Here is a 16,940-nt window from a genome sequence, read left to right on the forward strand (position 1 = left end):
GTCCTATCACATTGGAGAGGAGGCGGGATTAACCCACACGTAGGCTGCCATGGAGTCCATCAGGAAAGGAAAATTACGGTAAGTATGATAATAAATTTTCCCTTTTTTTTTATTACACTGCCCCCCCACATTACAATACGATTAAGGCTATTAATTTTTTTTTTATGCTGTACATACCTTTGTACAGCATATTCACCTGTGGCATCCGGCTTGCGAGTCCCGCGGGAGTGGGCGTTCCTAACATGTCTGTGATTGACGTTTGACCAAAAACGAGCTCCCCCTGTCGCGTAAGCCGCGTCACGATTGGCGAAAGGAGCCGAACGGCGATGCGCATGCACAGTATAGCGCCGACTTGCCTCCTTTCGCCAACCGTGACGCGGCTTACACGACGGGGGGAGCTCGTTTTTGGTCAAACGTCAATCACAGACATGTTAGGAACTCCCGCGGGACTCGCAAGCCGGATGCCACGGGTGAATATGCTGTACAAAGGTACTGTATGTACAGCATAAAAAAAAATTAATAGCCTTAATCGTATTGTAATGTGGGGGGGCAGTGTAATAAAAAAAAGCCGTTTTTAGGGTGAACCACCCCTTTAATTATTTGATTATAATAAACCTTTGTATTTTTTTTCTATAATCTTTGATGTGAAAATATGACAAGCTGAAGCTACTTATTTGGCTCTCTGATTTATTTATATATTGTATACAGAAACTTTGGTAATCAATTATGCCTTAAAGAAAAATGGCCCTAATATCCATGTAGGATCCAGCAATGTCACCACCCGAGCCGATTCTTTAATTGGCCTCAGGTGCAGGCGCCGTCATCTCAAGTAGAATGGAGGAATCAAGTGAATTTCTTTCCTGCAACCCGTGTTCGCCAGAAAAAAAATTGCTCTGTGTATGGCTGGCCTAACTGTTGAGAAAAGACAGAATTTATCACTTTCTATTTGTCCAAGCTAGTGAAAAACAAACCTAAACCTGTCTAATCAGCTGACCAAGAGCCAACACTCCGGTATACTCAAGACAATGACAGTGTCCTCTATTGTTCCACTTAAAGCAGGGTTTCACCAAAAAAAAATAGTTTTAATATTACATCTAGCAGAGCCAGCATAGTAAGGGCATTTACTTTCGGCGGTTTTTTTTCTCTGTACATACCTTTATATTCTGTTTTTGTCCAGGGCTTCCGGGTTCCGATGACTGCGGGACTGGGCGTTCCTATCCTTCCGTTCGATGATTGGCGGCTTGTGAAACAGGTGACCTGTTGCACAACGCGCGTCACCAGATGTAGGGAAATAGCCGAGCTGCGAGTTGGCACTATACCGCGCCTGCGCAGTCAGCTCTACACGGCGTATAGTTCCGACTCGCAGCTCGGCTATTTCCGGAAATCTGGTGACGCGCGTTGTGCAACAGGTCACCTGTTTCACAAGCCGTCAATCATCGAACCGAAGGATAGGAACGCCCAGTCCCGCAGTCATCGGAACCCTGAGGCAGGGACAGGAACGTCCAGTCCCGGAGTCATCAGAACGCGGAAGCCCTGGACCAAATCAGAATATAAAGGTAAGCATGGAGAAAAAAAAAAAAACTGCTGAAAGTATATGCCCTTACTATGCTGGCTCTAATGTTAAAAATTCGTTTTTAGGGTGAACCTCCACTTTAATTGAAGGACATCTCGGGAAACCTTTAACCAAAAAAAAAAATCAACATTCTAAAATCTTTCTGCAAGCATTTTAAAGGAGGAAGGAGAGAAAGTATGTGTATTTCAACAAAAAAAGAAATAAAAATTGGGCCATTGCATCCATAGTTACAAGGCATGTGCAACACCCCTGCATACATCAATTAGCCTCACACCAAAATGTGAAACTACCGGTAAACTTTTTTTTTTTCATTTAAAATATTCTTTACTATTATTAATTTATTTACACTGTAAACAGACCTTGGCTAAAGGTTGACAAATAGAATTAGAAACCATGTGATTTCTTGTCTGTTAAAAATGTGTAACCAATTAAGCAAACCAGTCTTGACTTTTGCTCTTTTGGGCTGGATCTCTAAATAAAAGCAGTTTTGAAAGTACATAATACATTTCTTGTGGGACTCTACTGATGATCATGAGTCGATATTTCTCTTTTCTTCCTGTTCTTCTCTGCATTCAGCTTTCAATTCGCCTTACAGCATGCAAACAGTTGTAAGTATTTATAACTCTTGCCAGCCTCTTATGCCGCGTACACACGATCATTTTTCAGCATGTCCAAAAAACGAAGTTTTCCCAACTTCATCATTAAAACTTTGTTGCCTACACACCATCGTTTTAAAAAAAATATCTAGCAAAGCGCGGTGACGTACAACATGTATGACGGCACTTTAAAGGGGAAGTTCCATTCGTCTTTGGGCTGCTTTAGCTGATTCCGTGTTAGTAAAAGACGATTTGCGCTTTTCTGTCTGTTACAACGAGCGATCCCGTCTCATAATTGGCTTCTGAGCATGCGCGGGTTTAAAACGTCTTTTTAGCCCACACACGATCATTTTTTACAACCCGAAAAACGACGTTAAAAAATGCAGCATGTTCGCATTTTTTTTTTGGTCGTTTTTCAGAACCTGAAAAATGATGTGAAGCCCACACACGATCATTTTAAATGACGTTTTTGAAAAACAACGTTTTTTTTTCATGTTGAAAAATGATCGTGTGTACGCGGCATTAGGGCCAGTGTCAAGGGGAATTTGTTTTCTAAAACTGCCTTTTCCTCCATACAAGTCTATGGGAATAGATAAACAGCAGAAGCAGGATAAATGCAGGTAAACTGCACCTGTAAGAAAATTTTAATGATCTCAGACACATCTCAAATTGATATCAAAAGTACATTTCTCTGCTTAGTGTTTTTGTTGCTAGGAAAAATGAATTGCAGACAATATTAAGTCTATGTTGCAGAAATTCCAAGAAATTTGTACCCTCTTTGCTGAACAATTTGATTTTTGCACTGTTTAGTAACATAAAAACAGAAAAAAGTGACAGCAGAAAAGAGACTGATGGCGCGTACACACGACCATTTTTCATGACGAGAAAAATGCCATTTTTTAAATTGGTCGTGAAAAACGGTCGTGTATATGCTCAGAGCATTTTTCTCTATGTGAAAATCGGCCGTCACGCTGTAAGAGACTGAAAAGCACGAAGACTGAAAAGCGCAAATCGTCTCTCAACAAATCTTTACTAACACGCTGTAACACGAAATCAGCAAAAGCAGCCCAAAGGGTGGTGCCAATAAAACTTCCCCTTTATAGTGCCGCCGTACGTCACTGCGCTTTGCTCAAGCATTTTTTTTTTACGATCGTGTGTATGCAAGGCAGGCTTGAGAGGAATCACTTTGAGAAAAACATGGGCCCAGATTCTCAAAGGAAATACGACGGCGTATCTCCAGATACGCCGGCGTATCTCTGAGTCGTCGTATCTATCGATTCATAGAATCAGTTACGCATAGATTTGTATTAGATCCGACCGGCGTAAGTCTCTTACGCCGTCGGATCTTAACTGCATATTTACGCTGGCTGCTAGGGGCGTGTACGCTGATTTACGCCTAGAAATATGTAAATCAGCTAGATACGCGAATTCACGAACGTACGCCCGGCCGACGCAGTACAGATACGCCATTTACGTTAGGCTTTTCCCGGCGTAAAGTTACCCCTGCTATATGAGGCGTACATGCGGCGTACCAATGTTAAGTATGGACGTCGTTCCCACGTCGAATTTTGACTATTTTCCGTTGTTTGCGTAAGCCGTCCGTGAATGGGGCTGGATGTAATTTACGTTCACGTCGAAACCAATACGTCCTTGCGGCGTACTTTGGAGCAATGCACACTGGGATATTCCACGGACGGCGCATGCGCATTTACATAAAACAAGCCCCCCTGTTCCACATTTGAATTAGGCGGCCTTACGCTGGCCTATTTACGCTACGGCGCCGCAACTTACAGAGCAAGTGCTTTGAGAATACTGCACTTTCCCGTCTAAGTTGTGGAGGCGTAGCGTAAATAGGATACGCTACGCCGGAACAAAGATACGCTCTTCTACGAGAATCTGGCCCATTGTGTTTTTCAATGACATGAATAACGGTCGTGTGTATGCGGCATGAGAGTAGTCCATCAAGTCTGCCCATTTATTTATTTATTTATTGTCTGAGTATAGATCTATACCTGTCAAATGCATGTTTGAATCCATTTACGGTTGACTGTCTCACTACCTCTGCTGGAAGTTTATTCCAAGCTTCAACTTCCCTTTCAGTAAAATAATACTTTTCTAGAACTCGTTTTGAACTTTCCTCCGGTTAGTTTGAAGTCATGCCCTGTGTTCTTAATTTTGGTTTCATATTGAAAAAATTGCTCTCCTGAACCTTATTAACCCCCTCAATGTATTTAAAGGTTTCAATCATGTCTCCCCTTTTCCCCTTCTTTCCTCCAGACTGTACATATTAAGTTCCTGAAGTCTCTCTTGATATGTTTTATCTCCCAAACCTCTCACCATTTTTGTTACCCGTCTCTGGACTCGTTCTATCTTATAATATCTTTATTGGTTGGCGCTACCAACAGAATTGTCAGCTCCAATGCAGCTGCTGAACTGAGCAATTTTCAGAGAAGCATTGTTGTCAGTTCTACCAACAACTTTGCATCCAGCAACAAATTGTCAGAGAAAATAGGCAGATGGAATTGTATTTGGTCTAAACTGCCAACTAATCTTCACCTTAAAATACAGTTGCACTGTAGGCAAAAAAACAACTGTTCAGTCAAATATATATATATATGTATATGTATATGTATTTAGCGTGTAAAATAAGTATTGAACACGTCACCATTTTTCTAGGTAAATATGTTTCTAAAGGTGACATTGACATTAAATGTTCATCATATGTCGGTAACAACCCATGCAATCCATACATACAAAGAAACCAAAACAAATAATTTCAGAAATGAAGTTATGTGTAATAAAATGGAATGACACAGGGAAACCGTATCGAACTAAAATGTATTTGTTACCTCATATAAAATCCTATGTTGGTAATGACAGCTTCAAGACACCTCCTGTATGGAGAAACTGGTCATTGATTAGGTGTGATTTTGGCCCATTCTTCCACACAGTTTTCAAATCTTGAAGGTTTCGTGGGCCTCTTCTACAAACTCTGATCTTTAGTTCTTTCCATGGATTTTCTATTGGATTCAAGTCAGGTGGTTGGCTGGGCAGCTTTATTATCTTGCTTTGAAACCAATTGAGAGTTTCCTTGGTTTTGTGCTTAGGATCATTGGGGTCAATTCACTGCATGCTCGGATAAGTCTGTTATGGTTTAAGGCAGGGGTGCCCAACCAGTGGCCCGCAAAGCCCTCTGATGTGGCCCGCGACCTCCTGCTCTGTGATGGAATAAAATAGAATAGAATACTGTTAATAAAGGTAAGTTTATTACTAAAATCACAGGGCCAGATTCAGGTACATCGGTGCATCTTTGAGCCGGCGTAGCACATCTCATATGCGCTACGCCAACGTAACATTGAGAGGCAAGCTGAGTATTCACAAAGCACTTGCTCCCATATTTACGCCAGCGTAACGTAAATAGGCCGGCGTAAGCCCGCCTAATTCAAAATAGGCAGGTAGTGGGCGTGTTGTATTAAAATGAGTTGTGACCCCATGTAAATGCATGGCCGTACGAACGGCGCATGCGCGCGCACGCTCAGAATCACGTCTCATATACTCCCTAAGATACGTTGGCTCAATGCTTTCGACGTGAACGTAACTTACGCCCAGCCCCATTCACGTACGACATACGCAAACGACGTAAAATCCGACGGCAGTTCCGACGTCCATACCCTACACGACTTAGACCAGCTATTTGGTGGTTTATCTTTACGCCGGACGTACGCCTTACGTAAATGGCGTAGCTTACTGCGACGGGCGCAAGTACGTTCGTGAATCGGCGTATCTAGGTCATTTACATATTCAACGCGTAAATCAACGGAAGCACCCCTTGCGGCCAGCGTAAATATGCACCCAAGATACAACGGCGTAGAAGAGACTTACGTCGGTCGTATCTTGCCACAATTCAGGCTTATCCGATTTAGAGAATCAGCGCATAGATACGACGGCGCACATTTGGACTTACGACGGCGTATCAACAGATACGTCGCCGTAAGTCTCTGTGAATCTGGCCCACGGTGTATATATGAGCATATCTGTTCTGCGGTGGTTAGTGGGCAGCTTTCATACTGACAGCAGGTGCAGAGCAGGTTACCTGCACAGAGCCATAGATTTCTTTTATTCCCTGCGAGTTTGGTGTGCTTTCTGAAAGTGCATTACACCTACAGGATATGATAGAAGTCTAGGGCAAAGTGCAGCTAACCTGCAGGAAAACCACAGGTGAACTGTGCTGCATTAGGCCCCTTTCACATGGTCAGTCTGACCCAATCGGACTCTCTATTCACCTCAAAAAAGTGACAGATGTAAATGAACTTGTGTCTGTTTACAAACGCCTACCTCCAATCCACTAAAAAAATTGAGTAGAGTGGGCTACCATCCACCCGCTCTGCTCATTGTGGCCCGTGACCGGTTACCAAGTTGCTTAAGTGGCCCTTGCTCTTCTTAAGGTTGGGCACCACTGGTTTAAGGGGAACCCCACGTAAAAAAAACAAAAACAGCGTGGGGTTCCCCTTAAATTCTATACCTGACCCGAAAGGGGGCTGACTCTTTGGTCTGGGGCTGTCTCTTTACTGGTCTGGTGCTGTATCTTTCCTGGCCTGAGGCTGTTTCTTTGCTGCTCTGAAGCTGTCTCTTTGCTGGTCACAGGCTGTCTCTTTGCTGGTCAGAGGCTGTTTCTTTGCTGCTCTGAAGCTGTCTCTTTGCTGGTCACAGGCTGTCTCTTTGCTGGTCAGAGGCTGTCTCTTTGCTGGTCAGAGGCTGTCTCTTTGCTGGTCAGAGGCCGTCTCTTTGCTGGTCTAAGGCTGTCTCTTTGCTGGTTTAAGGCTGTCTCTTTGCTGGTTTAAGGCTGTCTCTTTGCTGGTCTGGGGCTGTCTCTTTGCTGGACTGAGGCTGTCTCTTTGCTGGACTGAGGCTGTCCCTTTGCTGGACTGTGATTGTCTCTTTGCTGGTCTGGGGCTGTCTCTTGGGTGGTCTAAGGCTGTCTCTTTGCTGGTTTAAGGCTGTCTCTTTGCTGGTCTGGGGCTGTCTCTTTGCTGGACTGAGGCTGTCTCTTTGCTGGACTGTGATTGTCCCTTTGCTGGACTGTGATTGTCCCTTTGCTGGACTGTGATTGTCCCTTTGCTGGACTGTGATTGTCTCTTTGCTGGACTGGGGCTGTCTCTTTTCTGGTCTGGGGCTGTCTCTTTACTGGTCTAAGGCTGTCTCTTGGCTGGTCTGGGGCTGTCTCTTGGCTGGTCTGGGGCTGTCTCTTGGCTGGACTGAGGCTGTCTCTTTGCTGGACTGAGGCTGTCCCTTTGCTGGACTGTGATTGTCTCTTTGCTGGTCTGGGGCTGTCTCTTTGCTGGACTGGGGCTGTCTCTTTGCTGGTCTAGGGCTGTCCCTTTGCTGGTCTGGGGCTGTCCCTTTGCTGGTCTGGGGCTGTCCCTTTGCTGGTCTGGGGCTGTCCCTTTGCTGGTCTGGGGCTGTCTCTTTGCTGGTCTGGGGGCTGTCCCTTTGCTGGTCTGGGGCTGTCCCTTTGCTGGTCTGGGGCTGTCCCTTTGCTGGTCTGGGGCTCCTCAGATGCCCAATATCTAGAAAGTCTCCAGAGTCGAGACTCAGGGGGAACGGTCAGTGCTAGGGATAGGCATAGGGGCGCGTGGTCGGAAATCCCCCTGGGGAGAACAGATACAGCTTGGACGCATTGTAATGCCGGCCCAGAGGCAAAAGCCAAATAAATTCTGGACAAAGTTTTAAAAGTGGAAGAGTGACAGGTATATTCCCTTTGCGTCGGGTGCATGTGTCTCCAGACATCCGTGAGGGCGAATGTGTCCGCCCAGTGCTGGAGGAGTGGAGAGTCACGAGTGGAGGCACACATCCTATCTAGGTTAGCACAGGAAAATAACATTGTTCAATCAATCTAAGGATTAAATTGGTTTATTGTGATTTGGGTCTGTTAAGTGATTTCATTGTAAAATAAATCTTGATTTATTTTTCTAGATTTTAATAATCCATACTTTCACACAATTTTATTGTGCCAAAAGCTGGCAATGGATGGTTTGAATCTCGACTAGTTCAGCAGGACCCAGCTGAAATTAACCATTTTAGCTCTGGACCATTTGGCTGCCCAAAGACCAGAGCACTTTTTGCGATTCGGGACTGCATTGCTTTAACTGACAATTGCGTGGCCGTGGTTCGCAAACGAAATTGACGTCCTTTTTCCCCCACAAATAGAGCTTTCTTTTGGTGGTATTTAATCACCTCTGCGGTTTTTATTTTTTGCGCTATAAAAATAAAAAGAGGGACAATTTTGAAAAAAGGAAATATTTTTTACTTTTTGCTATAATAAATATCCCCAAAAAATATATAAAAAAATTATTTTTTCCTTAGTTTAGGACGATACGTATTTTTCTACATTCTTTTTTACAGGGTATAGAGACATAATAGTTAACTGATTCCTTTTAAAAATGATTAAAAATAGATAAAAATCAATCATATAATGTACCTACAGTTTCAGTTTCGTTTTTACATGCTGTTTCCTGCTCTGTGATGTACAGAGCCACAGAGCCAATACAGGGCAGTGATGGTTTGTAAAACGAAACTTATTGGTGCTGAGGGGTTTTAGATCCACAGTAATCACACCTCCTTGATTAGTGACCACAGAAAGAAAGCTCCCATGACTTTTTTCATCAGGAAACAGACAACCAGGAAGTGTTCAGAACAGAGAAGGATTAGAGCAAAAACGAACAATGTGGACATGAAACCAGGACTGCAGTAAGATAAAGGAAGCTATTTAGCTAAAAATCCTTTAGTGACCCTAATCATTCTCACTTCCTCACAAGAGCTAATAAGCTTAAAGGGGTTGTAAAGACAAAAATATTTTCCTCTTAAATTAAAGTCTGACAGTAGCTGATAAAGTAAAAAGTAATGTTTTGCATTATAACTAGTTTGATACCTGTTGAAATCGAGCTGTTTTATTCACCTCCGTCACTCCTAAATCATTGGGCCAGATTCACGTAGAATCGCGGCGGCGTAACGCATCGTAGATACGTTACACCGCCGCAAGTTTTCATCGCAAGTGCCTGATTCACAAAGCACTTGCGATGAAAACTACGCTGGCGGCCTCCGATGCAAGGCGGGCCAATTCAAATGGGCGTGTGCCATTTAAATTAGGCGCGCTCCCGCGCCGGACCTACTGCGCATACTCCGTTTCGCAAATTTGCCGTCGTGCTTTGCGCGCCGTGACATCATTTTTTCGAACGGCGACGCGCGTAGCGTACTTCCGTATTCCCGGACGTGTTACACAAACGACGTTAAATTTTACATTTCAACGCGGGAACGACGGCCATAATTTAGACAGCAATACGATTGCTGACTAAAGTTAGGGCACCCAAAACGACGACTAAATTTGCGACGGGAAACTAGACTAGCGGCGACGTAGCGAACGCGAAAATCTGTCGTGGATCGCCGTAACTCCTAATTTGCATACCCGACGCTGGTTTACGACGCAAACTCCCCCCAGCAGCGGCCGCGGTACTGCATCCTAAGATCCGACAGTGTAAAACAATTACACCTGCCGGATCTTATGGATATATATGCGTAACTGATTCTATGAATCAGTCGCATAGATAGAAACAGAGATACGACGACGTATCAGGAGATACGCCGTCGTATCCCCTTTGTGAATCTGGCCCATTATTCTCACTGACTTCCTGGTTTGCGGTGCGCATTCATTTTTGCTACATCACGGCCTAATGGGAACTACAGTTCCCATTAGGCTTAGCCTCCATGCCTGTGAGGGATAAGAGAGCATCTTCACGCAGGGCTGTAGTCATAGGGAGGGGGTGAGCACATTCTGCTTTCCACTATGCAAAACGGCTCAGATGCTGGTGGAAAGCAAGAAGAGGAGTGACAGGAAATGGCATTTTCAAACCTGGATTACTGTATTTTGGAGGTCAAAAGGAAAAACGAGGTAAGTGATATTTAAATGCTCTTGCTTACAGCAATCAATTAATCTAATAAAAAACAAACCTTTAGTGTTCCTTTAAAGTGTATGTAAACCGCATCGATGGACTTCTCATATATAATCCTCGCTGGTCTGTCAACATCGCTGAAGGCTTTTTGTTATATGTGTTTGTTAAATAAAAAAGAAAAAACAGTTGATCCTGCCAGAAAACCAGTGAACTGATCATATCCTGTACTCCTTGTCTCTGCTGCATTGCTATCAGTTAGCATTGTTCACAGTTAGCTATGTGCTAAAGAACGTATCCCCCTATAATATGGAGGTGAGGAGAGGGGGGTTATTCGATAGTTATAACATACTTTCTATACTAGAGTAACAACGCTGCTCCTCCATAGATACAAAGAGCAGGTGAGTTTTTTTACCCTAGGACAAGAAGTGTGTTACTGGCAGGATCACCAGCTTGAAAAAAGAAACATAACGTGGCGGCCACAACCACAATTGAAATATAGTATGTTTTTGTCTTTGTATTGCTATTAAAGTGGAGTTCCACCCATAAATATAACATTACATCAGTAGTTTTTAAAAAATGTCATTAGTCCTTTAAGAAAAAAAATATTTTTTTTAGATGCCTTCAAAGTGTTGTTGCTAGGCAGAATAGTTAATCTTCCCACTTCCTGCACCTAGGTGCTTAAGCTTCCTAACCTACGCCGCACAGACTCCTGGGAATGTAGTGGGTGTAACTTTCCAGGAGTCTGTGCACTCCCCAGTCTCGAAGAATCATGTGACTTGGACAGTACAGGTGCTGAAACCTGATCTGAAACCTATTACACTGCTTGTGCAGCACTGAGCATGTGCGAGATTTGCAAGGCTGAAATCCAGGAAGTCATACAGTCTGGCTTCATGATGCCCACACTTAAGATGGCCACAGTCTATTTCTAGATTATAAACGAACGAAATGCTCTAACAACCTAACAAAACAGACCTTAGTTTACAGACTAACTTTACTAGAATATAGTAAGCTTGTGTATTATAGGGGTATTTATATTTAAAAAGTGAAATTGTGGCCGAAACTCCGCTTTAAGTAAAGTGTAGAAGCCCATGGTTTCATTATATAGAAATGTCCTAGGCGTGTAGGGCCACATAGGATGCACCCCAGTCATAGTTAATAGTTAAAAATGGTTGTTCTATGTGTTTGAAGCAAAATGGACAGCATAATATGTAATACTGAACATATCAGGCCCTTTTCTCTTATCGTCCATGGACGGACACAGCTCCTTAAATCTTGACAAGTGGGTTATGTTCCCTGTTTACAGGAGAGGACTAGGCAGAAACATGTTAAATAGTTAAATACATGTTACATTAACAGAGTTGAACAGCCCCGCCCAGGGGGCGGTCCCTCCAGACATAACCCTCCTCACTGCAGCTTGCAGCCTCAGTTTCGTTCTGCCTAGCAAAGGAGAAGGACGTATGGCTCCCTTTGGGCCCAGCGCCCTGAGGAGAAATTTTATTTTATTTTACTTTACTTTTTCTTGAAGAATCTTCTTTCAACTGTTGGCTGAGAGACAGGCTGGATAATATAGATCCTTGTAGTCTACTCAGTCCGACCAGCAAGCGTGGGCACACCTTTGCAAAGAGGCTTGGTCTGCCACGCCATACCTCATGACTCCTGAGGTGGCCGGTGAGCTTTGCTCCGAGGTCCACATATGACTGGGCTGTGGTGTTGTCTCACTCACAGTGGACCGGGCCGACAGCTACCTCCATTTCGGTTGTAGTTCTGTCAGGAATGCGTCAGCGAGTCCTCGCTTGGACGGGTAAGTACAGTCCCTCCTGCTTCGGTGGGTTGGTACAGCTGGGCATTCCTGGGGTTCGGGGGTCCCTTCCCCTTACTTCCCTGCTCCTTTCCCTTGCTGCATTGCTAACATTGCCGCTGTCAGGGGGGAGGGGGCCTTCCTGAGGGGACTGTGTTATCTGGCCTGTGTTTTTTCTTTTTTGTATTGGGCTTTCCTGTGAGGTAAAAAGCCCTGTGTTGAGCACAGATGTTTATGATTATACTTCAGCTGACTGATTGGTGACACCTGTAACGGTTTTGCTTTTTTTTTTTTTTTTTTAGGGGGGAGAAGGATCTTATTCATGTTAAATATTAAAACAATAGGAGCAAAATTAGATATCGTATTTACATATTCACATTTACCATTTTATATAATGAGATAGCTTGAGCTATATATTTTAAGAAGTGAGAGATAAAAGAAAGAAAAAGGACAGAATGTGGAGTATAAAAAGTGGAAAGTGATGAAAACAATAGGATAGGAAAGGCAGTACAGGATAGAGGAAAGGCTCCGGGATCGTTACATAATAGAGATAGTAATAATATAGAGGGACTGTATCCAGAATGTTACTGGCTTACAATATCCTACCAAGGTCTCAATAGAGAATCATCTGGGTTAGATGAGATAGTATAGGTCACCCATGGGTTCCATATTGTTTCATATATGTCTATGGAATCATTGGTTATGGCTTCTGATTTTGAGTGGAGCATGGCTTGATGTACTCTATTTCTGGTTTCAGAAACTAGAAGCGTAGCTGTTTTCCAAGCTTTGGAGATGGTTTGCTTTGCGGCTGTGGTGATTTGTAGGAACAGTTTAAATTGAGCATAGGAAATACAATCCGGTTTTAAATTTAGGAGTGCGGTAGTTGGATCAGGAGTAATGGATTTCTTGAAAACTGCTGAAATCATGAGGAATATTTCTTTCCAGTAATTTTTTGTAACAGGGCACTCCCAGAAAATATGTAAATGTGTTCCCGGATCACCACAGCCGCGAAAACAAAGCGGGGAATAATGGGGAGCAAATTTTGCTATTCTAACAGGAACCAAATACCAGTACATGAGAACTTTATAATTTGTTTCCATAGCAAGTATATTTTGGGAGGACGTTTTAGTATTTGACCATACTTTATTCCAGGTAGATATATCTATATTGAAACCAAGGTCGTTCATCCATTTTTCAGCATATGAAGGTAATTTTGCGGTAAGCTTAGTACTTAGTTGGCTATATAGTATTGAAATGAGTCCTCTTGAATGAGGATCTCGTTTACATATTCGTTCAAACTGCGTCATGTCACTCAAATTATTTATACCTTGTAAATATGGTGCAAAGAAATTTTTAATTTGTAAATAGCGAAAAATTTCTGATGCCGGAAGTTTATGACTTTCACGTATTTCTGGAAATGTTTTAAATGAGGCAGGTTTTAAAAAGTCACAACATTGTGTTAGACCCGCTGAAATCCATCTTGTGAAGGTTCTAGGAAATGTGAGGGCTGGGTAAAACTTTGAGTTTCTCATAAAAGATATAAGGGGTACATGTGGGGATTGTAAACCCTGGGTCATTTTAAATCTTTCCCAAATAGTGATTGTATGTTTTGTAATCTTATTGTCGATTATTTTGTGGTTAGAGGAGGTGGACCATATGAGATTTGGTATAGAGATTGGGTCGCTATCAATGGTTTCAATTACTACCCATAGTGGAATTTCGTGGCTTACATGGTATTTGGGAATATTTGCTATTTGCGCAGCATGAAAATAAGTGGCAAAGTTTGGGAAACCTAAACCTCCTTTAAGTTTAGGGAGGTATAGGGTGTGTGGAGAGATTCGAGATTTTAAAGTGCTCCATATAAATGATTGTGTTTTTCGTTGTAGGTTTCTGAGGAAGTAGGCTGGAATAGGAATGGGTAAAACTCTAAAGAGATATAAAATTTTGGGTAATATAGTCATTTTTATAACATTTATTTTACCTAACCAAGATAAGGGGAGAGTGGACCATTGCTTTAAATAATTTGAAATTTTCCGTAACAGTGGGGGGTAGTTGGCGGAGAAAATATCTTTTAGATCAGGGGTAAGTACAATACCTAGATATGAGAGATGTGTCGCAGACCATGTAAAAGGGAGGGATATCTTCGCTTGTTGAAGTATATCTGGGGGCAAAGAAACGTTTAAAGCTATAGATTTTTGCATGTTTATTTTTAATCCAGATATATGGGCAAAATGGTCAAGTTTGTTTATAACGTTGGGAGCTGTAATATGGGGGGAGGACATGAAAATTAAAATATCATCAGCAAATAAGCAGAGTTTATGATGGTGGCCAGCCAGTTCTATACCTTTAATTGATGGATTTTTTCTAATAGCTTGAGCTAGGGGTTCGATTAGTAAGGCAAATAACAGTGGGGAGAGGGGGCACCCCTGGCGAGTGCCTCTGTTAATATTGAACATAGCTGATTTATACCCTGCATACTTGATGTATGCCTTTGGGTTATTATATAAAGATGTGACCCAACTAAGGAAATGTGGGCCAAAGCCCCATCTTTGTAAAGTGAAATGTAGGTAGGGCCACGTTACCGTGTCAAAGGCTTTTTTGATGTCTAGTGACAGTAGACACATAGGGATTCTTCTTTTTTTGGCTGCTTGGATCAGCAACAAGGCCCTACGAACATTATCAGTTGCTTGGCGCATTGGGATAAAACCAACCTGGTCGTTACTTATTAAGGTACCTATTATGCTATTCAATCGGGTTGCAATCACTTTTGCTAATAATTTTATATCTAGATTTAAGAGCGATATAGGTCTAAAATTAGCACAGGAAGAGTCATCAGATTGTGGCTTAGGAATCATAGATATAATTGCTGTTAGAGTTTCAGATCTGAATGATTGGTTATTAATGATGGAGTTGAATGCTTCTAACATCATAGGAGTTAATATATGTGAGAATTTTTTATAGTAAAGGGCTGAAAACCCATCTGGTCCCGGACGCTTATTAGGTTTGAGGCATTTGATTGCTTGTTCAATTTCAATGGGAGTGATGGGGCTTTCAAGGCTTTCATAATGACTTTGGGATAGAGTAGGGAGTTTTATTTGAGAAAAAAAAGTTTCTGCTGATGATTGGTCGAAAGAGCCTTCTTTTTTATACAAGGAGGTGAGATGTTTGTGGAAGGTATGAAGGATATTGACTGGATTACTTGTATATTTATCATGGGAGATTTTCAGTCGGATTGGTTTGGATGGGTTGTTTAGTTTTTTAAGTGCACGTGCAAGGAGAGTGCCAGGTTTATTGGCTTGGAAGTAGTATTTTTGTTTGGATTTACGAAGAGTTTTATCTACAGATTCGGATAAAAATAGGTCTAGATTTAAGCTAGCTTTCTCGAGTTGTGTTTTATTCTGCGGTGTAGGGCTAGATTGGAATTTATTATGACAATTGTTAAATTCAGTTTCAAGTTTTTGTTGCAGTTTTTTCTTTTCTTTCTTTTGATGTGATGCTTGACGTAAGCAATACCCTCTAAGGACAGGCTTATGCGCTTCCCATAGTGTTAGTGGGGATATATCTGAGGATTTATTATTTTTTAAGTATTCTTTTAGGGCATTTTCTAGGTCTTGAGAGAGTGAAGGGTGTGATAAGAGAGAGTTGTTTATTTGCCACGTTGAGTCTTGTGCTTTTGGAAGTAATGAGTTAAAGGTGGAAATTATAGCGCAATGATCGGTCCATGTATAGGGTTTGATATATGAGGTGAGCAATTCAGGGGACATACAAATAGAAATTAAAATGTGATCAATACGGGAAAAGGATTTGTGAGGGTGAGAATAGAAGGAGTATTGACGTTTGGATGGGTTAATTTCACGCCAAGAATCTGTTAATGAATGTTGTTGAAGGAGTCTCTGAAATGATCTAGATTGAGAATTAGATGTAGGGGGTAATGGTGATTTATCTAAATAGGGATAAATTGTTTGATTGGAATCTCCACAAATCAGGAGTGTACCTACTTTATGTGTATCAATAACTTGAAGAAGGTGGGATAAAAATGATGTTGGTCTTTTGTTGGGTGCGTAATATGAGACTACTGTTATTGGGATATCGCATAGGTTGCCTATAAGTATGAGGTAGCGACCTTCTGGATCCTTGATTTCGGATTCTAGGGAAAAGGGTGTAGTTCGGTGAAATGCTATTAACACTCCTCTGTGTTTGGACTTGGCTGAGGCTGTATAAACCTGGGGGTAGCTTGCACCAAAATATTTAGGGGTGGAGGATTCAGTGAAATGAGTCTCCTGGAGGCAGACTATGTGTGCTTTTGATGCTGAAAGTGACCTGAAAACTTTAGTACGTTTATGAGGTATGTTTAGACCTTGTGTATTTAGGGTAAGTACATTCAATGGAGCCATATAAGAGTTTTTAGAAAAATATAACAGTACATATCAAATGTAAATTGTGGTATTAGACAAAACCCGGAGTAAGGGAGGAAAATGGAGAAAGAATAAGAAAAATAGGATAGAAGAAAAAAAAAGGAGATGATAGACAGTAATCTAATTAGATTGAGATGGTTGAAATCCATAGCAAGAAATAAAAAGTAGGCTTTCTGAGCTCAAAAATGACAGGAGCTCAGAGGCACAAAGTCTGTCTGAGGAGGCCCCCTACACTGTAACTACAGTGAGGGAGAGTCCTAGGACAGAAAAATGAGAGGAGCAGTGACCTCTTCTCGGCTTCTCAACGGTTAAAATTTATTCAAGAATAAGGAAAAAAAAAAAACATATTAAACTAAGACAACCAAACTTGGCAAGGTAACCAGCTACAAACATGTATTTAACCAGTGACTAGTTTTTCCACAATTAAGAACATAAGATAAACAATTAACCTTATACATTTTAAAACTAGAAATTGCATATTTCAATTCTATTATGATCATAGGATTGATAAACCTCAGGGCTGCTGTAAGTGTGGAAAATAATTAAGTATTCACTCTGTAGGAAAGAAATAGGGTTAATAACAAGAATATTAGTATAAATACACAAAGCCTT

The 16,940-nt window shown here is 41.9% G+C and overlaps 1 protein-coding gene across 2 annotated transcripts in view; it reads left to right on the plus strand.

Moving 5' to 3' along the window:
* Positions 1-2,078: 2,078 nt before the first annotated feature.
* LOC120917126 (complement C3-like) overlaps positions 2,079-16,940 on the plus strand; it is a 284,580-nt gene continuing 269,718 nt past the window's right edge. For both annotated transcript variants that reach the window (XM_040328185.1, XM_040328194.1), the window contains exon 1: positions 2,079-2,181. In XM_040328185.1, the coding sequence (XP_040184119.1) occupies positions 2,099-2,181 (83 nt within the window). In that variant the 5' untranslated portion in view covers positions 2,079-2,098. The remainder of the gene's footprint in view (positions 2,182-16,940) is intronic.

This window comes from Rana temporaria, chromosome 1, assembly GCF_905171775.1.
Source record: "Rana temporaria chromosome 1, aRanTem1.1, whole genome shotgun sequence".
In the NCBI taxonomy this organism is placed as follows: Eukaryota; Metazoa; Chordata; class Amphibia; order Anura; family Ranidae; genus Rana; species Rana temporaria.